A 20,764-nucleotide genomic window follows, 5' to 3' on the forward strand; every position below is an offset into this window, starting at 1 on the left:
TTTTTCTGCCTAGTGTTTATTGCTTATTTTTTTTGCCTAGCCCTTTTGTCTGAAATATTGATTGTTAAATAGTAAACTATTACTATGTCATTTGCTACATGGGTGTTTGAGATACAACATAGAGATGATTGTCTCCTCAATTCCAAGGAGTTGTCCATACCTAGAGTTCATGTGACTTTGCAGGTCTGTGTCCCCCTTCAGATCATTTCCCCCATATGAACCTCCCATGCTGGTGCAAGAGGAAAGGATAAGGGAAAAAGGAGAGCAGTGGAGTACCTGTTGAGGTGCTGGTCTCCGGGGTTCCATGTAGTGCCCCCAACTGGGAAGCATAATAATAATAATAATAGTAATGGTATTTATTAAGCACTTATTATGTGCAAAGCACTGTTCTAAGCGCTGGGGAGGTTACAAGGTGATCAGGTTGTCCCACGGTGGGGCTCACAGTCTTAATTCCCATTTTACAGATGAGGTAACTGAGGCACAGAGAAGTTAAGTGACTTGCCCAAAGTCACAGAGCAGACAATTGGTGGAGCCAGGACTTGCACCCATGATCTCTGACTCCAAAGCCTGTGCTCTTTCCACTGAGCCATACTGCTTCTGTAGCATGTTAGCACTGATGCTGTGGGAAACACTGAGAGTCTAGGTGACTTGTCCAAGTGCCCCTGCTGCTTGTCAGATTGCCGATGCTGTGAGCCATGGGAGGCAGCAGGTAAACTCCAGGGAACTGGGCCATCCATCCAGGAACCCGCCAGCACACTCCCACCACTTGTAATAATAATCGGGGTATTTGTTAATCGTTTTACCATGTGCCAAGCATCATACTAAGTGCTGGAATGAAAACAGGATAATCAGGCCAGACACAGTTACTGTCCCAGATGGGGCTCTGGGTCTAAGCAGGAGGGAGAAGGGGTTATTTAGTCCTTCTTTCACACAGAGGAAACTGAGGCAACAGAGAAGTGACATGACTTGCCCAAGGTCACACATCAGGCAAGTGGCAGAACTGGGATCAGAACCCAGATCCTCTGACTCCTAGGCCCGAGCTCCTTCCATGAGGCCATGCTGCAGTTGGTATAGGCAGGAAGAGTTGCTGGTGCTGGGGAGGGGCAGTCGGGATTGCAGTTCTTCGGTGTCATTTTTCTTCTAAACAGCAAGTAACAGAGGAGGGTTCTGTTCTCCAAAATTCCAAGGCAGAGTGGAAGAAGCTTCTGATCCTCAGAGTTGAGTGGGCAGTCTGAGGCCCTCTCTTCCTTTATCATAGCTATTTTAGGGAATAGGCTTTTAAAAACCTACTTTGGGATCAATATGAAAAAAAATACTTCTGGAAAAAGAAAATTCAAGAAATATGGGAACTAGTTAATAATAATAATGATGGCATTTGTTAAGCGTTTACTATGTGCCAAGCACTGTTCTAAGCGCTGGGGTAGATACAAGGTAATCAGGTTGTCCCACGTGGGGCTCACAGTCTTAATCCCCATTTTACAGATGAGGTAACTGAGGCACAGTGAAGTGACTTGCCCAAAGTAACACAGCTGACAAGTGGCGGAGCCAGGAATAGAACCCCTGACCTCTGACTCCAAAGCCCATGCTCTTTCCACTGAGCCACACTGCTTCTCGTGGCTTGTAGTTCCATTAAAGGTGTACATGTTCATTGTTCTGGGCACTCTAAAGGGGTATTTTTATCAGCTGGTTCAAATTAGGAGTAAGGCTTGAGTAGATGATGAATGAATGGGTGTGGCTGACGGAAAAAGGTATCCTCCTAATGAATATGTATGTCATAATACCTGAATTGAATTTTTGCCTTGATAAATACATTAAAGATGTAAATATAAATTGTATCTGAATTTAAAGAAAATTAAGCTTATGTTCTTTTTTTCCTTCATATCACTCAAGGGTCAGGTGCTAATATACTGGTTTGGGCTAATATATTTCTAGATCAAAAGAAGGAGGAGCAGTTAAATTGTGGGATCAGGAGCTGAGGCGGTGCCGTGCCTTCAGACTGGAAACGGGACAGTTGACCGACTGTGTTCGTTCTGTGTGCAGAGGCAAAGTAAGACATCTTTCTTTTATCTATAGGATTAGGTAGCAAATGGTGACGAGAGGTTGATTAACATCCTCCTCACCTAGTCTTTATCGTGGGCCCTTAGTGAGCAGAGCTCTGTTCTTAGGTGAAAGGACAAAGATTCGATTCAGAGATATTACGACATACACTTTCATTGGACGTTTTTACCTCTTTTCCATCAGCCACATCCATTCGTTCATCATCTGCTCAAGCCCAAATCTTGGCTTAGTCCACTAGGCAAACTAAAACTCCACCAAGATGTTGTCTGCTTTGGCCTGTATGTACCTTCTTTGGCTCAACTGTTTGATGTGTCAGGTCAATACTTCTCTACTTACACTGTTGTGTTTGCTGAGGACACATTTACAGGTGCACTGACAGAGCTCAAATCTGTCATATTCAAAATGACGCTACTAACACGGAGGTCCTATCACATATGAAAATTATGCACAACTGACAATCCTCTAAGAACCATCTGTAAAAGTGTCTTTCATAAGGCAGAAGAGTATCATTTTAACCCTAATACCACATATCAGGGGTCAGCTCAGCTCTCCAGCTGTAATACCTGGCTCTTTTTGGAGCTCTGGAGCAGGCCGCTGCCACCTCCAAACATCTAACAGGGCGTGGTGCCAGTACTGGACCCGCCGGCACAGTGTCAACCTTCTGCAGAGCTGCAGATGGTGGATGCTGCTGTGCCATCGAGCCCATGGGGAGAATCAGCACACGCAGCACCCTGGGGGCACCTGTCAGCAACACAACAGGCAGCCTGTCCCGGGCCCTCAGTCTGTCAGGGAGAGTGGGCACTGACTCTTGAAAGGCCATGGACCTGATCCCATATCTCCAGGGTCCCCTCGGCATCTGGGAAGCTCCATGGGATTCTGGGGCCTGAAGGGAGGCCCAGTGAGGGGACAGATCCACACGGCTCAACCCGCCTTCCTCTTCCTCCCCTTTCCCCTTGCTTCTCCCTCCCCTTTACCTCCTTTCTTTCTCCTGTTTACCCTCCCCTCTTCTCTCTTCTTCTCCTTCTCCTCTTCCCTTTCTTCTTCATTTTTCTCTCTTCCCCCTTCCTTTCTCCTTTCCCCTCTCATTTGAGCACTTACTTTGTGCAGAGCACTATGCTAAGTGCTTGTACTAAGCTCTCCTCCTCCTTCCTGTTTCCCTTCCCCTCTATTCCCCCTTCTTCTCCTTTCTCTTCCCCTCCCTTCTACTTCCTTTTCCTTTCCCTTTTGGCAGCAACAGCTGTTGCTTTGAAGCAACATGGGACATAGTCCCATTACACCGTGCGCAGTAGCCGGGTTTGGGCTTGGCTACCACAAGGCACTCTGTAGCCTACAGGTGGACCTTTACCAGTTAATCTAATGAATAATAACAACACAGTGATTGCGCTAGGATACATGGTTTGTACTGTATTACGGCAAGAGAAAAATTATCATGTGTATTTCAGGGAAAAATACTTGTTGGGACAAAGAATGCCGAAATAATTGAAGTTGGAGAGAAAAATGCTGCATGTAACATCTTAATCAATGGTCATATGGATGGACCCATCTGGGGGCTGGCAACGCATCCCTCAAGAGATTTTTTCCTTTCTGCTGCAGAAGATGGCACAGTCAGACTCTGGGATATTGCTGACAAAGTAGGTGTAAGCAATTTAGTAAGCAAATACAGTTTCCAATAAGCAATGAAAGTCCCGGATTTATTTTCAATTAAATAAGGCCTAGTGGAAAAAAGCATGGGCCTGGGAATCAGAAAACCTTGGTCCTAATCCCGGCTCTACCTCTTACCTGCTGAGTGACCTTGGGCAAGTCACTTAAATTCTCTGTGCCTCAGTTTCCTTAACATTAAAATGGGGACTCAATACCTGTTCTCCCCACTACTTAGACTATGAGCTCCACGTGGTAGAGGGACTGTGTCCAACCTGATTAACTTATTATCTGTCCCACTGCTTAGAAAATTATTGACACACAGTACGGGCTTAATGCATACCATTAAAAAAAATTAAGGTTACTTATTTTTGCAGAAATTTAGCCATTTTGAGGGCAAATAGTTTAATGTTTCTATGGCCTATTTGGACTAATTGATTCCTCTGTGACTTTTTTGTCCTTATAAAGAAGATGTTAAACAAAGTCAATCTGGGACATGCTGCCCGTACTGTGTGCTATAGCCCTGAAGGGGATATGGTAGCCATTGGAATGAAAAATGGAGAATTTATTATATTGCTGGTAACTTCTCTAAAAATATGGGGGAAGAAAAGAGATAGAAGATCTGCAATCCAAGACATCAGGTCAGTAAGTTTTCAAGGTAGGTCAGAATGACCCTGGTAACATGTATTCCATTATTATTATTATTGTTCCAGAAATGATGTCATTAAACAAATTCCTATTGAACCCAAACTGATTTTGGTCTGGGTGTGAGTAGCCTAATTGCGCTATAACTGAAGTTTCATTAGACTATGAGCCCCATGTGGGCAGGTAGTGTTTCAAATCTGATTATCTTGCATCTTCCCCAGTGCCTGGTATAGTGTTTCGCCCACAGTAAGCACTTAACAAATACTATATTAGGTATTTAGAACATTCTGACCTTGTCTGCATTGTTAAAGCATTTAAAATCAACCCCTCAAAATAATTTTCAAGTCTGAAACTTTCTGAGTGTGATTTTTATACCTTCCCTCTGTTTGTGCCTTAAGGAAGCATGCCTTAGAGAGATAGAACAGGGGTCATTCCGCTGATAGCTCAGTCCATATAAGTCTGAAATAGAAAAAAAAATGGCAAATGAAGTTGAAAATGGAAATTAGGCAAAAAGAGACATTCAAGGGAAACAAAACTAAAAAAAAAGCAAGACCAACCATATTTGGGTCAACCACTGAAAAAGAAGACTTGATAAGGAGACTAACTCAAGAGTGTGTGTGGCGTGGCTCAGTCGAAGGAGAACGGACTTTGGAGTAAGAGGTCATGGGTTCAAATGCCGGCTCCACCAATTGTCAGCTGTGTGACTTTGGGCAAGGCACTTAACTTCTCTGGGCTTCAGTTACCTCATCTGTAAAATGGGGATTAAGACTGTGAGCCCCCCGTGGAACAACCTGATCACTGTAACCTCCCCAGTGCTTAGAACAGTGCTTTGCACATAGTAAACACTTAATAAATGCCATTATTATCAGTGCTTAAAACAGTGCTTTGCACATAGTAAGAGCTTAATAAATGCCAATATTATTATTATTATCTTGAAAAGAGGAAGATTGAATGAAGGAGCCACAAAGAGATGTTCTGGAGGGAGGAGGAAATGTGAGATTTCAGAGGAGGTGTGAGGTAAAGGCCAACAAGATAAATTTGGGTATCATGCATATGGAGGTGGCAGTTGAAGCCATGGGGGTGGATGAAGGGGACTCAGGACAGAGCCTTGAGAGAATCCAACAGTTAGGGAGTAGAAAGCAGAGGAAGAGCTGGTGAAAGATCAGCTAGAAAAGAGGAGAACCAGTTTAGTAGTGTTTCCAAGAGAAGGAAGTGGTCCATGGTGTCAAGGGCACCTGAGAAGATGAGGACTCTTTGGACCAGAGTAGGTCCATTAGACTTGGCATTTAGGACATTGGTGTTCCTGGAAAGAGCTGTCTCAGCGAAGGGAGCAGAAGCTGGAATGTTGAGAGTCAAGAGGTGAGTTTGGAAGAGAGGAAGTGGAAGTAGCAGGTGACTACAACCCATTTGAGGAGATTGGCAAGAAAGGGAGGAGGAAGAGGATGTGATAGCTAGCTATATGGTACAATGGAATCCAGAAAAGGTATAGCTGACCTCAATTTTTTTTTCCTCATTCACATCTTCATCCTGGGCTCTTAGAAGAAATGCCATTTCTGGGTCAGGCAAGTGCTTATCCAGCATTAATATTCTAGTTTTCAATGGGGACACAGGTTGCTTGGAGGAAATGTTATCACAGTTGCCCTGTTTAATATTAGTCAGTCAATCAATGGTAATTATTGAGTGCTTACTGTGTGCAATGTGCTTGGGAGGGTATAATGCAACAGAAGTTGGTGGAAACCTTCCCTGCCTGCAAGGAGCTTAACTTTCTTTAGAGTAATCAATTACAGATCTGAAGTCCATAAATTTATCCAAACCCTTCTTGGATCTAATCTGCAGTTGTGCAAGCTGCAGCATGGCTCAGTGGAAAGAGCATGGGCTTTGGAGTCAGAGGTCATGGGTTCAAATCCCAGCGCCACCAACTGTCAGCAGTGTGACTTCGGGCAAGTCACTTAACTTCTCTGTGCCTCCGTTACCTCATCTGTAAAATGAGGATTAAGACTGTGAGCCCCCTGTGGGACAACGTGATCCCCTTATAACCTCCCCAGCACATAGAACAGTGCTTTGCACATAGTAAACACTTAATAAATGCCATTATTATTATTACCTCTGCTTTCTATTTCAGTATGAGAGTGGTAACCAAACCTTCACTGTTTGGATCCCATATTTTCTGTTAAGTACAAAGCAGTCTTTCTGAATTATATATAGCATTATCTGAAAAGTGTGATAGCTGGTTTCAAAAGATAGAATAGAAAACCAATGCGTGTAATACTTTAACTATTTTATGCATGTTCTCACGTCTTCTGCTTTACCTTCCGTATTCAGATTTAGCCCAGATTCTCGTTATTTAGCTGTGGGTTCCAGTGAGAATGCAGTTGATTTTTATGATCTGACACTGGGCCCTGCCCTTAACAGAATCAGTTACTGCAAAGACATTCCAAGCTTTGTCATTCAAATGGACTTCTCAGCCAATGGTTGTTATCTTCAGGTATAGTGACTCTTCCCTGGATATATTTCATTTGTTTGGGACATTTTGTCTTTGTAATCCAGGGCCTTTTGGTAACTTTTCCAAGATTCTGAAATTGGACTTTTAGCTGCCACTTGTTTTTTTATTTCTACGTTGTTTGTAAATCATACTTCATTTCATGGGGAATAAGAGAACAGATTTGGGGGAGTGACCCTTTTTTTTTTAAGCTTATGTTGAAACAGTTAGTGATCACATTCTTAGAAACTGTAGTGAATCTTACAAAGACTTAATCTTTTAACTTTTTTTAAAGGTTTCCACGGGATCATACAAACGGCATGTCTATGAAGTGCCTTCAGGGAAACAACTTACAGATCAGGCTGTCGTGGACAGAATAACTTGGGCCACGTGGACAAGGTAAGATTCCAGGCTTTAGTTCAAAGGCAGCAGTTGATTGGGAGACTCAAGACTTGGGAGAGGTCTAGCTGCCCAAAAATGGTGAAGCAGGAACTTTCCCATACATAGACTGAGCTTTGTGTGTGGGCCATACCCACACCTCCAAAGTTTTCTCCATGTTCTCCTAATAGGAGCTTTGGAGAGGGAGTATAAACCTGCCAAGCTGCACTGTGGTTATTGCCGTGGAGGCTTCATATTCTTCTTGTTTTCCTTCTTCAGTATTCTAGGGGATGAAGTGATTGGAATCTGGTCCAGACATACGGAAAGAGCTGATGTCAACTGTGCCTGTGTCTCTCATTCGGGAATTAGCCTTGTGACTGGGGATGACTTTGGCATGGTCAAGCTCTTCGACTTTCCATGTCCTGAAAAATTTGTAAGTGCGTGTTTTAGTCTAGAATTTGTGTTGTGAAAAGAACCAAACCCATTTACTGCACACTCCAGTACTTTGCTTCCTAGATTGGCATCATGGGCTTCTGTTTGTCATGGGCACAGCATGGCTCAGTGGAAAAAGCACGGGCTTGGGAGTCAGTGGTCATGGGTTCGAATGCTGGCTCTGCCACTTGTCTGCTTTGTGACCTTGGGCAAGCCACTTAATTTCTCTGTGCCTGTCACCTCATCTGTAAAATAGGGATTAAGACTGAGAGCCCCACGTGGGACCTGATCACCTTGTGTCCCCCCAGTGCTTAGAACAGTGCTTCGCACATAGTAAGTGCTTAACAAATAACATCAAAACAAAGTTTCTCAAGTGCTTTTACTATCTCCACTGACTTTAATTCAGTTCTCCCTCTGAAACTAGTTAGTTGCATCTCGATTTCCACCAGTTTTTGGAAAGCAGTGGATTATGTTCCAAACTCTATTAAGTTCTCCTGTTAAAACTGAACAGAGAACAAACGGCATGGGTGGCAAAAAAGGAAGAAAAGAGTACGTAGAAAATTAGATCAAGTAAAATGATGTTGGATATCTGGGAAATTATTATTGTTCGAGGCATGGAGACTTTGTTATAGTGTACTCTCCAAAGTGCATAGGACAGTGCTCTTTGCACACAGTATGTGCTCAGTAAATGTGATTGAAGAAAAAGATGTGTCAAGTTGTAAAAGTAGGACACATGGGAGTTGATAAACAATTTAGGTGAAGAGGTGGAAGATTCATTTAGGGAACTCAAAAGTGTTGCACGTGCAATATGTATGTTGCTTTTTAGGTGGGCTACAATGGGTGTTGGCTTGTGGTGCATGTATCCCTTGCTGTCCCCCATATTGAATATTTATGACTTTTTTCTGAGTGGACAGTTACCCTGCAGTTACGAGGTGTGCATCTGTTAAGCACTTATGATGTACCAGCCACTGTTCTAAGCACTGGGAAAGATACAAGTTAGATTGGACACAGTCCATGTCCCACATGGGGCTCAGTCAAATCCCCATTTTCCAGATGAAGTAATTGAGGCCCAGAGAAGTGACTTGCCAAGGTCACAGAGCTGACAAGCCGTCGCCGTCCGCCCCCAGCCCACGTCATCCCCCTGGCCTGGAATGCCCTCCCTCTGCCCATCCGCCAAGCTAACTCTCTTCCTCCCTTCAAGGCCCTACTGAGAGCTCATCTCCTCCAGGAGGCCTTCCCAGACTGAGCCCCCTCCTTCCTCTCCCCCTCGTCCCCCTCTCCATCCCCCCCGTCTTACCTCCTTCCCTTCCCCACAGCACCTGTGTATATGTTTGTACATATTTATTACTCTATTTATTTTACTTGTACATATCTATTCTATTTATTTTGTTAATATGTTTGGTTTTGTTCTCTGTCTCCCCCGTCTAGACTGTGAGCCTACTGTTGGGTAGGGACTGTCTCTATATGTTGCCAACTTGTACTTCCCAAGCGCTTAGTACAGTGCTGTGCACACAGTAAGCGCTCAATAAATACGATTGATTGATTGACAAGTGGCAGAGGCAGGATTCAAACCCAGCTCCTTCTGACTCCCAGGCTTATACTCTATCCACTAGACCACAGCTGCTTCTTTGGTCTTATCTCCAAATTTGAAGATTTGGAATTCTAATCTTGTCCACAAAGATGCTAGTTTTGTCATTCATTTAGTAGTCTTAGAGGGTTTCATGGGCATGCTTTTGGCTTCCCAATTTAACTTCCATCATAGATGTTGAATACAACCCTTCAACCAATTGTAAATTACACTGTTTTGATTTTTGTTTATGCTGTTTTCCTATAGGCGAAATACAAAAGGTTTCTAGGTCATTCAGCCCATTTGACTAATATTCGATTTACAAATGGGGATCGGCATGTGGTTAGTGCTGGAGGTGATGACTGCAGGTTCGTATTTCCCCTGTACTCAAAAAGTGAATGAAAAGAAAGAATGCCCTTTATGGTGACTGCAAAACTAGCTGAAGGAAAATATTTAAGTAATTGCAGAATTTGCTGTTAGGTTCATTTGTCAGCATAATGAATGGATTTTTTTAATACTCAAAGTTACTAGGAATAACAATTTGAAATCTTTAGTGACAATAGGCTGTTACTGAACTCACAAGATTTTCTCTCTTTACAACAGTTTATTTGTTTGGAAATGTGTGCACATGCCTCACTGAAGGAGCCTGAAGCTTCACAAAAAGGATACTGCTTGAAGTAACAAGTCTAAGGGACCCAGGTTTGCATTGAGGAAGAATACCTTCAGTGCCCTGCATGCTCAAAAAGTGATGCTGACCCAAGACAGACAACTGAGGAAAGATGGCTTAGCTACCGTACGTGCATAACCATATTGATACCACATACTGCCAGACATCTGGTCAAGTTCATGCAGCACTGGGGATGATTGGGCAGTTCCTGGTAGCAGACAGGATTTTGGGTTATCATGTGTTACTTTCAGGGCTCATTTTGTGCCAGAACTGAAGTGCAGCCCCTCTTTCCCTCATCCTCCTATGGACATACAAGCTCTTCTTGGAACCTTATCTGTCCTACAAGATGAGTAAACTTTTTTTAATACCCTTAGACAGCATGATCATTTCTTTTTTTGTTTTGAAGGCTTCATCTTGCTAAGGAAAGGAAACTGAGTAGCTAGGTATGTAAAGTCATTTTTTTGTCATTTCCCAAAATTGGTATAATTATGTAAGCAGAAAATTCTGCCAGGAATATAAACTGCATTAGTCATAAGAATATTTAGGACCTGGGTCATAATAAAATTAGGAGAGTTAATGTTATTGAACATGCATGAACCCAGTCTTTAAAGGGGAAGTATTTTTGTCCTCAAATAGTAAAGTGTACACAAGAAACAGGTTTGATCACTTTGCAAGTGCCTTGTCCACAATCCAAAAGTCTAATTCCAGTTTTTGCCTTGTGAATAAACCATTCACAGCCAGTGCTTGGCACAGAGTAAGTGCTTAATAGATACCACAATAATTATAAATGATTGAATTGCCATAAGTTATGTGAGCCATCAGTCTTCTATTTAGAAGAGGCAAAGGACAAAAGATTGAAAACAGAAAACTTAAAGCAGGCGTTCTCATGTTTTTGGGGGACTGAACCTCCTTATCAGTCTTAACAGGCTAGTAGTATTATTTGGCCAGGAACAGTAATACATGTAAGACTTAACTGAATGTGAGTCTACATTCTTAGAACCATTTTAAAATTAATTAGCAAATTTAGAATATTAATTGATCAACTGAGATTTATTAATCCATGGCTAAAATATTCTATTTAGTAAGTAGCATGGAAAATAGCCAGAAATAAAACATTTTATAAACCCACTGAGCTTCTGGAATAAGCTGCATTAACTATATTGTAAGTGGGGAGAATGAACCTTTCCACGGGAAAGGTTCATCCAACAAATGCCCTATCATTCTGCAGTGTTTTCCAAAATAAATCAAAGGTTAGTGCAAGTGTTTCCCTGGACCTGCTTGGTTGATTGGAGTTGGGCAGTAAAACTGAAATTAAGCCCACCCTGCCTGTGGATAGCTAAAAGAAGAGCAAGTTTTGAGTAGTTGTCTTAAACATTGGAAAAAGAAAGGCCTGCTTAAACTGATGCCCTGGGGGGGCGGGGAATTGGGCAGTTGGGAAAGCTCCAGTAACTCTTTCAAGGCTCTTAAAATATACCTTTTAGAAAGTTACCATTTCAGTATATTAGGTTATCCCAATTGCTTGAAAAGTTGATGTACTTTCCAGAAAATTTGACCTGGGGCACATATAGCTTTGCACAATAGAACCAAAGCTGGTTCCAGTACAACAAAACTTAAACTTTATCCTCTGCTGTATGTATCCCTATGTATCATTTTGTTCTAAATGACATTCTTGCCCACTAATCGTTTTTGTGACCCATTTCATCAAAGCAGATCAATAGCTGGACCTAACATTTCTACATTTCAGCCAAGACTGGTACCTTAAAACCTTCCTCCTACCAGTTCCCCCTGATCGGGAGTCCTGGCTAATGTACGTAGACACTGCTTGCATGGCACTGCACAAGCCTGCAGCTCTGTAGTTGATTCCACTGCCCAGGTTCCTAAGGCCTACAAGAGACTGGATTCAACTTTTAGTCCTTTAAACATCCTTTAGAAGTGTTGAAACCTTTCAAGAAAGCACTATGGGGCATTAGTTATTACATGCTTTCCTCTTTAAACAGCATTTTTCCATAGATTCTCAGCTCCTAAATACATCTCTTTAGTGTGCTATTACATATTTGACATCTTTTACTCAAATCTCATTAGGAAACTCCTTATGGGCAAGGAACTTGCCTGTTATACTCTCCTAAGTGCTTAGTACAGTGCTCTACAGACTGTAAGCACTCAATAAACGCCATTGATTGATTACAGGCAACTCATGGTAAGAATGAAAGGATATCTTCCTTAAACTGAATTTAATAGCCAATTCATTAGTCCTAAATGTTTCAGATTGGAGGGAAGGGTGGAATTGATCAGGCTTTTGCTCAGTTCCACTTCTACCTAGAGGCAGTAAGGCCCAAGAGAGCCTGAATCCTGCCCAGAACTCACAACTGTTCTGATTATTTTTCCATTGATTTTCAAAGATTTGTGTTAAAATACAGCTGCCTACAGCTTTTAAATATGTCCAAACAGTTTCTAAAATTAAACACATTTAAAGTAGCATTATGAGAATTATATAAAAAGCTGAAGCAGGAATGAAACTATGGGTCTCAATTTCATACAAAAGACACCTTTAATAAGAGACTGGTTTTGGGAATTTGAGAGATCTTCTGCTATTTCATTTTAGAACTCAGATGCTAGATGACTTGAATTAATCAGGGCTGGGGGTAAACTAGCCTTAGTCATTTCAGCCTTTGAAACATGTTGCTGACCTGGGAGTCATTCTGTGGCCTTCTTCCTGAATGCAGTAGCCCTTAGACTAAGGGAAGGATAAACATTTCAAGCCACATCTAGAAACTGCCATATATTGACTTATTTATTTTTAGCCTAGTGAGTTCTTTACGTGATTTGATTGTTCTGAAAGTCTATTATCCCCATATATGTTGATGAAAAATTCACACAATGAGCAGGCCAAGTCTACTATGCACTCACTCTTCTTACCAATCACTGTGCTCTACACTGCTGTCAAACCCAGACCTTTCCCTTTGTAGTCCTGTTCTGTCTCTGTTCCAGTCAAATTTGGACCATACCTAAACACACACCGACTGGCTATTTGTGACTTCTGCTACAGTACAGTTCAGCTCAGCAAGAGGCCATAGGTAACTGTACCATACTTTAGGATCCGAGAATAACTACACATACTTTTTAATGTCATCTTTGTAGTTCAAACAGTGTTAGAATTGCTACTCCCCAATTTCTGCCCTTTAAATTGCAACTAATTTGGACACTAGACCTTGCATTCACTCTCTGGAGTATCTCATTTGTCAAAATGAATTACTTGTGGGAACACTTTTTTGAATTAGGAAAAGTATAATTTCACACAAGTTCAAAACTGAATTTGTGTGAAAGCTAAGGTGCTGTTATTACCATATACTCTATCTATTTAGCCTTCCCCTCCACCCCCCCCAAAAAAAGTTTCATACGCCATTCTTGTGGACAATGTAGCGGCATTGTGCATGTTGAGGGAGTTCAGTACAATTTAGTGGAATTCCTTTTTTTGTGGTTTTCTCCATTCTTTAAAGGGAACCTGTATGGGTTAAGAAGCTTAAAAGGGAGCACATCAGATTAGAAAGCCACATCAGTATATATTGGTGAATGTCTATGGAAGAGAAAATAGTGTCATCTGAGTTTCCCAATAATTATTTTCTTGCGGCATCAACTACTGATAAATACATTCTCATGAAAAGTGTTTTCTCCTTTTAAGCCATCTATCCCAACCTTAAAGAAAATAATCCCTGTTCATTAATTGTAACATTATCTTTTTAGTTTTATCCTGAATTTTTTACTCTGACAATCTTCCTTGCTGTAACCAAAAGAAGAAAAAAAAAGCACTGTACATTAACACAGTAGTTCAAAGGTATGTTCCTGTTTTCCTGCAAGGATCCTGTTGTTTTGTGTGCTCCTCAGCTGAACAATTTGGGTATCTAATTCCAGCTAGTATATGCTGTAGTTATTACTTTTTAAAATGGTAAACCTGCTTTTAAACATTGTTTTTTTGAAAAAAAAGAATCCGAACAACCTTCATTTTCTGCTCAAGTGTTAATGTCTTGGAGTATTAATATCTATATTTGTTAAATTTGAGTTTAAGAACCATACCCAGTAAATAATGTTTTCTGATATCCATGTAAATACTTGTAAAGAGCATCTTTTGTATATTTTTGTGAAAACGTAGTTCCCTAAAAGATTTAATAAAAAATTTGTTATTAAAGTAAATAGCAGCCACATTTCATATTTTAAATATTGAATCCCTGGCCAAGCCTTTCACTGCAAGTACCACATGCATGAAAGAGGACTGGTCTTGTTTTCAAAGTGTTTATTTACTCCAAACAAAGTAAGACAATTGAGTGCTTCATCTGAAAACCCTGTTCCAAAACCTTGTTTGCATTATTTTCAATATGAAAAAATCTCACTAAATTGTTATTAATAATCTCCATACCTTCCTGCTACCTGTATAATATGAGCTACAATGACTCAGGCTATCTTTTCCTAGCTTTACAATGAATTTCCTTGCACACTTGATATAAACAGACACAATAAGAACATTTGTTTGCAACTGAGAAGTTCTACCATCAAATGAAAGGACTAAATGTATCATAGAAGACAACAGGAAAGCACACATTTACAACAAAACCTCCTTATTTTATAAACTGAGTATTGATACAAAATAGGCTCCCAACCATGCCTCAAAGTGTTTTAATGGAATTTGGCTAGTTTTTTCTTACTCTGAATTCTTGTTTATATTTAAAAAAGCCTATTTAAACATGTTTCCATTCTTCAGCAGTAGAATCCAGAGATAGGAATTATTTTGATTCTTCCAAGTTGACTGGTTTGGTTGTCATTCACTAAACAAAAATATGAGAAACAATGATCAACAAGGGCATTTCCTTTCCACAAACAATAAGCACCTCTTATCTAGTTTTGAAGATTTTGTGAATTATTTTAATACATATCATTTGTGTAGCCTGACAAAATCAGTGGATTCTCTTCTAACACAGAGGCTGGGGTTCCCTACCTCTTGATGAGAAACAGAATCTGAGTTACTGGAGGACATAATTGATATAGGCGATCTGATAGCGAGAAAGTAGTTTACAATCTTATTACCTGGTTTGTGGTCGAGTCCATTTCAAGGCATGCCGTGGTGGCACAGTAATTGCAGGATGGTAAAATGTGCAGTCAGGTCTTGTGCACTGCGTGTTGAACCTGCAGTGCTAAGGAAGAGAGACAGATAGATTTTAAATTCAAATTACCACAGAAGGGAACAGATCTTTAAATATTTGCAAGAACCAGGTCCATTCTAAGTATGCACTCTGAGGCCATAACTGTGTTTTCTTCCCTAGGACTTAATAATAATAATAATGTCATTTATTAAGCGCTTACTATGTGCAAAGCACTGTTCTAAGCGGTGGGGGGATACAAGGTGATCAGGTTGTCCCACGTGGGGCTCAGTCTTAATCCCCATTTTACAGATGAGGTAACTGAGGCCCAGAGAAGTTAAGTGACTTGCCCAATCACACAGCTGACAAGTGGCGGAACCAGGATTTGAACCCATGACCTCTGACTTTGCCCAAAGTCACACAACTGACAAGTGGCGGAGCCAGGATTTGAACCCATGACCTCTGACTCCAAAGCCCGGGTTCTTTCCACTGAGCCACGCTGCTTCTCTAGAGAGTAACTACTTACTGTGCCACTTCTTAGGGTCACAATTTTAAATCTCTTGCCAACGTGACAAGAGGATAATGGCCCTCTCTTTTATTCCATACTAAATGATTAAATTTTGGCGAAGTATTTTAACCTAGGTTTAAAAATAAGCATATGCTGTTTGTGGAAAATTCCACATAAGCAGCAGAATCCAGAAATACGTTGCTGACACTTGGAAGAACAGACCTGTCTACTTACTCTTGGGGATGGGACTCATTTATATACAGATTACTAATAAACTTGTCAAGTCATTAGCAACAGAACATATTCTTTAATAGAACTATCTCTATTTTCTTGAATTACCAAAATAAGGGGTAGGCTTCTCATTGGGTTGTGAGGAGACAGAATGACCTGAAAAAAAATACCCTAAGGAACGAAGGAAAATGGATATTTGTTAAAGGAGTTGGGGTGACTTTACTTGGGGAAGAGACAATCTGAGAAGGAGTTTTGAGTATTGGGCAGGGAGGGAAATCTCCTTGTAAAAGGGTCCATTTTTCATAGGTTTTTACTTTGTGAAAATCACCCTGGCCTCCACCTCCAGTCCAAGAGCACACGTTACCCCCCAAGTGCCGACTGCACTAGTGTCAGCCTAATGGAAGCGAAAACTTGAAAACTCCCAGGCAAAAGAACAGTAACTCTTTGACTCTTAACAATTACAGTTTGAATTGAAAAACAAACCAGTTATAAGGAAAATCACCAAATATTTCCCCTTTCCCAAACTAACTAAAATTTAAATGTTACTGGTAAGAAAATCCACAGTCGAGTTCTTACTTTTGGATGGTAGAATGGGCATTCCATTTTCTTACAGGCAGGAAAATATCGGCAGAGGTGATTATTGTTACATGGTGTTGTGGTTGGTGCTAGAAAAAGAAAAAAATATGATGGACCAAGGCAATGGTATTTCCTAAGCAACAAAGTTCAAGGATAATAAGATTTAGCATTTCACTATTTTCATAGTCAAGACAACCTTAAAAAAAAACCCTACATACGGACTACAGAAAGCTATTTTACAAAGACTACTGAAGCACATTTGCCCTTTCAGAGATGGCCAATACAACTATTCATTCAAGTCCTCCAGTACACAGACCACCTATTTTCTGACATTCTAAAGTGATAAACTATGCAATAATATTTTTCCATTTGAATTTTAACAGCATTTCCTCCATGTTGATAATAATAATAAAAATTGTGGTATTTAAATGCTAGGGTAGATGCAACATAATCAGGTCCCACAGGGGGGATCACAATCTAAGTAGGAGGGAGAATAGGTACTGAATCCCCACACTGCAGATTAGGGAACGGAGGAGGAGAAGTTAAGTGACTCGTCCAAGGTAACAAAGCAGACAAGTGGCAGAACTGGCATTAGAAGCCAGGTCCTTCGACTCCCAGGCCTGTGCTCTTTCCACAATCAATCAATCAATCGTATTTATTGAGCACTTACTATGTGCAGAGCACTGTACTAAGCGCTTGGGAAGTACAAATTGGCATCACATAGAGACAGTCCCTACCCAACAGTGGGCTCACAGTCTAAAAGGGGGAGACAGAGAACAGAACCAAACATACCAACAAAATAAAATAAGTAGGATAGAAATGTACAAGTAAAATAAATAAATAAATAAATAAATAGAGTAATAAAGTAATAAATATGTACAACCATATATACATATATACAGGTCATGCTACTTCTCAATGGGTGGTATAAGTGCATAGTGCTAATTTTTTGGCAGTTGGTAAAAACCCAGAAAATTTCAGTTTTAATACAAACACCCCATTAGAATTTCCTGAACTGTTATTTTAGGCCATTAAGCCCAGACAAACCAACTGGTGAAAAATAAGTTTCATGTTGGAAAGGGTAAACTGGCTCACCTGCTTTAGGAGGCAGAACTGGGATTCGTCTACTGGCATGAGTGTAGGGACACTCTGGTTTGGTGCACTTAGAATCATATTTACAATTTGGATGAATAAACAAGCATTTATCAGCAAATTTACAATTAGGGAAGGCTCTGAAAAACATAAGAACAAATTGTGGTCATTACCCTCCTTCTGCTTTGATTTACATACTTATAATGAACTGAACATACCAAGGAATGGATCCTCATTCAATATGTTTGAAATATTTTCTGTACTTTCTGGATCTCCTGAGTAAAAAAGGAGGGTTATTTAAAGATAAAGACCAAGCCAGAAAGAATATATGGGTTAGAAATAAGCAGCACCATAACTTTGAAGAGGCAATTTTACCAGCTCCCGCAATCTGTAGTCCCTGATTTTTTGGTTCCTACACCACCAGAAATGAAAGTGAAATGCTTAGAAGAGATTGTTAGTTTGAATTTTAGCAATACTGTTTTTACTCCACCACCTAGAATCAGCTGTCTGAATATGAGTTAGGTGGTGAAACTAGGAGCTTAATGAAGTTAACATGTTGAGCTACAAGCCCATGGAATGCTATCGATAGTTCCCCAGTTTAGTGCTCAGACACACAAAGTACACACTTGATAAATGCTGCTGTTATCATGAGGAGAGAAAGAGCAGCAGTATTAATAATTAGGACCAAAGGCATTAAGTGTTCTACAGCAGTGCTTTTCAACCAGTTCAGCACAGTGTCTCCGAGCCTGTTATTAAAATCTTGGAATGGAAAAAAATAATTCCCACTGCCTAACACCACATTTAATTTCCCCAAGGGTTGGCTGTGGTAGAAGATAAAGAATGAGCTGAGTAGAAGGATAGTTCCCTGCTACAAATATATTAGCTGCAGAGAGTAACAGGTGACCACCTTCTTGGTAAAGTTCTGCAAAGGTTTGGGGCCTTGTCTGGTTGGGCTAGCCCACACCCTCTACCCTCAAATTTGGGCGGTCTCAATCTGGGGTGGGGAGGGGGAACCACAGCCTTTTTGCATATGTAGCCAAATTAACATAACCTACAAATCCCAGGAGTCCATAGGACCATATCAGGCTCAAGAAGCAATACTTTTTTATGCCCTACCTAGTTTTTAGGCCCTGGAAGTTTAGGCCAGGTCCTAGATTTTTGGCCAGGAATGATTCTGCCTCTCTAAGTTCAGTGCAATGCCTGGATGCAAATACAAATTTACAAATATGCTGCACAATGGAAAAGCCACAGCTCTGAAAGAAAGTTTCTAATGAGTTGTAGTTTCAGGACCTAAAATTCTCTGGACTTCAAACCCTGAACTGAAAATAGTTTGTGCACTCAGTGAATTGTTAAGTTTTAAAAAATGTTTACCAACAGCAGCAAACACATTACAGAGGCTAAATTCATTAAAGATACTCTTCCTACTAATCCTGCAATACCAAAAGTGGCATAGAAAAATATTTGATATAGCATTTCAGTTGGTCCTTTTCCTGACAGCCTGTCTGGAAGAGAAAAAGCTTCAGCATAAGTGAATGTTAGCCCATTGCGTCTAACATCACTTGTCAAACTCCCCTATACTTGTCCAAATGAACAAGCAAGCTCCAAAACAAGGCATCCAAACTCACCCCATCCCCATTTGTCCCTCAGAGTACTGCTATCTTTTAAAGGACAAACAAAAAACTTCACTATGCCAATGACATAGTTAATGTTTTGTGTCTAACTGTACTCCAGTCTAGTGGTCCTCTGTATTCCTGAGTGTTTTGTAGGCTACCTGGAACTCCACCAACTGAGTATCACTGTTTTGAGTCAAGAACACTACTGAGCGATGCAAAGACCAGACACCGAAGACAACAGATGGAAAGGACACAAAAACAGAGTGACGAATTGTATCGGCCACTTACTTGCATGGGGATGTGGGGTGGTGATAAGCGCACTCATCCCCATTTTTACAGGCAGGCCAGTACTTGCAGCGCTCAGGCAGTTTCTCTGGTTTCTGCAAAACATTTAGTTCGCTCTCTTCAGCTGTGGGAAGAGGAGGCATAGGATCTGGTTAATTATTTGTGGACCTGCCTTAATTCATGGTGTTTTTTTAGTTCCTTTTACTTCAGAGGCCCCCATCCATCATCAATCTTAAAAGAAAAAACCCAGGATCTGGATTAATGCTGGAAACCAACTTCTGATGAAGGCTCAGGAAATGCACGTACTGGTTCCCTTTGCAACAAAACAAACACTGTTGAAGAGCCATTACAATTCTGAACTGGAGCAAACTCAAAAGATAGGGGCAGCAGGAAAGGAGGAAGAGGCTCAAAGGCCAGAATGATTCTGGTAACACTGTAATGATTCTAACTAACACTGAGAGCTGAGAAGAGGCAAAGGAACCACAAAACTGAGCAGAGAGAGAAATGATCTTAACAATTCTAGTAAAGGGATTCCTATAACAAGGAAGGCTGCTGCTGCTGCTTGAATCTTAGGCAGAAGTCATCCATTTTCATTAAATTATCAGTTGTATATTTGACTTGAATACTCTCATTTCAACCACTGCCTTCCCTAAAACTGGGCTCAGCTGATCTGTTCGAAAGACAGGACCACGACATTTTAAATGAATGCCCCTGGCCAATACATTTTAGTTGATATCTATGGGGTAATTTTATGTTGAAGAGCAGCTGTTAATCTCTACTCAATCAATCAATCGTATTTATTGAGCGCTTACTGTGTGCAGAGCACTGTACTAAGCACTTGGGAAGTACAAGTTGGCAACATATAGAGACTGTCCCTACCCAACAGTGGGCTCACAGTCTAAAAGGGGGAGACAGAGAACACTTCACTTCAGTTTTATTAAAGTTCTAAATTTTGATAATCTTTTATCACCAGCAAGATGGATTAGGTTAGGGAAAAATAATCCTCTCAAATAAATGATTTTCCAAATGTGTCTAACATCCTCATTTACCAAAAGATGTGACTTACTCTTCCCTTTATCTGAAGGACAATTATCTCTATAATAATGTAGGCACTCAAATTGTACTTCAAACACCAGCAATTTTCCAAGAACTGACCAACAGGCTCCAAATCACCATAAGTGAACTTGTCTGGCCCTAACCAGCACATTCTGAGAAATCTAAATTGTCAAAATAAAAGCATCATGCAGTAGTACCAGGGAATTCCAGAGGGAGTATTAAGTGTTTTTTTCAGAATCTTATTTTGAGTCTGGTTGCCAGAGAAGACTGTGTTACCAGACACCCACTGTACTTATTCTTGGAGCCCTTTGCTATGAAAATCCATTTATTCTCCACAATGCTACATAATGGATGGTTAAAGGTGAGCTTGACTTCTTAATGATAACAATAATAATTCTGGTATTAGTTAA

General features: G+C 40.7%; 2 protein-coding genes across 8 annotated transcripts in view; one reads left to right on the forward strand and one right to left on the reverse strand.

Moving 5' to 3' along the window:
* EML5 (EMAP like 5) overlaps positions 1-14,075 on the forward strand; it is a 171,105-nt gene extending 157,030 nt beyond the window's left edge. For all 4 annotated transcript variants that reach the window (XM_038744472.1, XM_038744473.1, XM_038744474.1 and 1 more), the window contains 8 exons: positions 1,933-2,047; positions 3,501-3,689; positions 4,165-4,337; positions 6,664-6,826; positions 7,116-7,219; positions 7,478-7,631; positions 9,465-9,565; positions 9,801-14,075. In XM_038744472.1, the coding sequence (XP_038600400.1) occupies positions 1,933-2,047; positions 3,501-3,689; positions 4,165-4,337; positions 6,664-6,826; positions 7,116-7,219; positions 7,478-7,631; positions 9,465-9,565; positions 9,801-9,837 (1,036 nt within the window). In that variant the 3' untranslated portion in view covers positions 9,838-14,075. The remainder of the gene's footprint in view (positions 1-1,932; positions 2,048-3,500; positions 3,690-4,164; positions 4,338-6,663; positions 6,827-7,115; positions 7,220-7,477; positions 7,632-9,464; positions 9,566-9,800) is intronic.
* Positions 14,076-14,137: 62 nt separating this feature from the next.
* The window catches only part of ZC3H14 (zinc finger CCCH-type containing 14), a 49,761-nt gene continuing 43,134 nt past the window's right edge, over positions 14,138-20,764 (reverse strand). For all 4 annotated transcript variants that reach the window (XM_038744478.1, XM_038744477.1, XM_038744479.1 and 1 more), the window contains 5 exons: positions 19,302-19,422; positions 17,404-17,540; positions 16,309-16,397; positions 14,941-15,047; positions 14,138-14,681 (listed from right to left, as the gene is read on the reverse strand). In XM_038744478.1, the coding sequence (XP_038600406.1) occupies positions 14,675-14,681; positions 14,941-15,047; positions 16,309-16,397; positions 17,404-17,540; positions 19,302-19,422 (461 nt within the window). In that variant the 3' untranslated portion in view covers positions 14,138-14,674. The remainder of the gene's footprint in view (positions 14,682-14,940; positions 15,048-16,308; positions 16,398-17,403; positions 17,541-19,301; positions 19,423-20,764) is intronic.

The sequence above is a fragment of the Tachyglossus aculeatus genome, chromosome 1 (genome assembly GCF_015852505.1).
Source record: "Tachyglossus aculeatus isolate mTacAcu1 chromosome 1, mTacAcu1.pri, whole genome shotgun sequence".
In the NCBI taxonomy this organism is placed as follows: domain Eukaryota; kingdom Metazoa; phylum Chordata; class Mammalia; order Monotremata; family Tachyglossidae; genus Tachyglossus; species Tachyglossus aculeatus.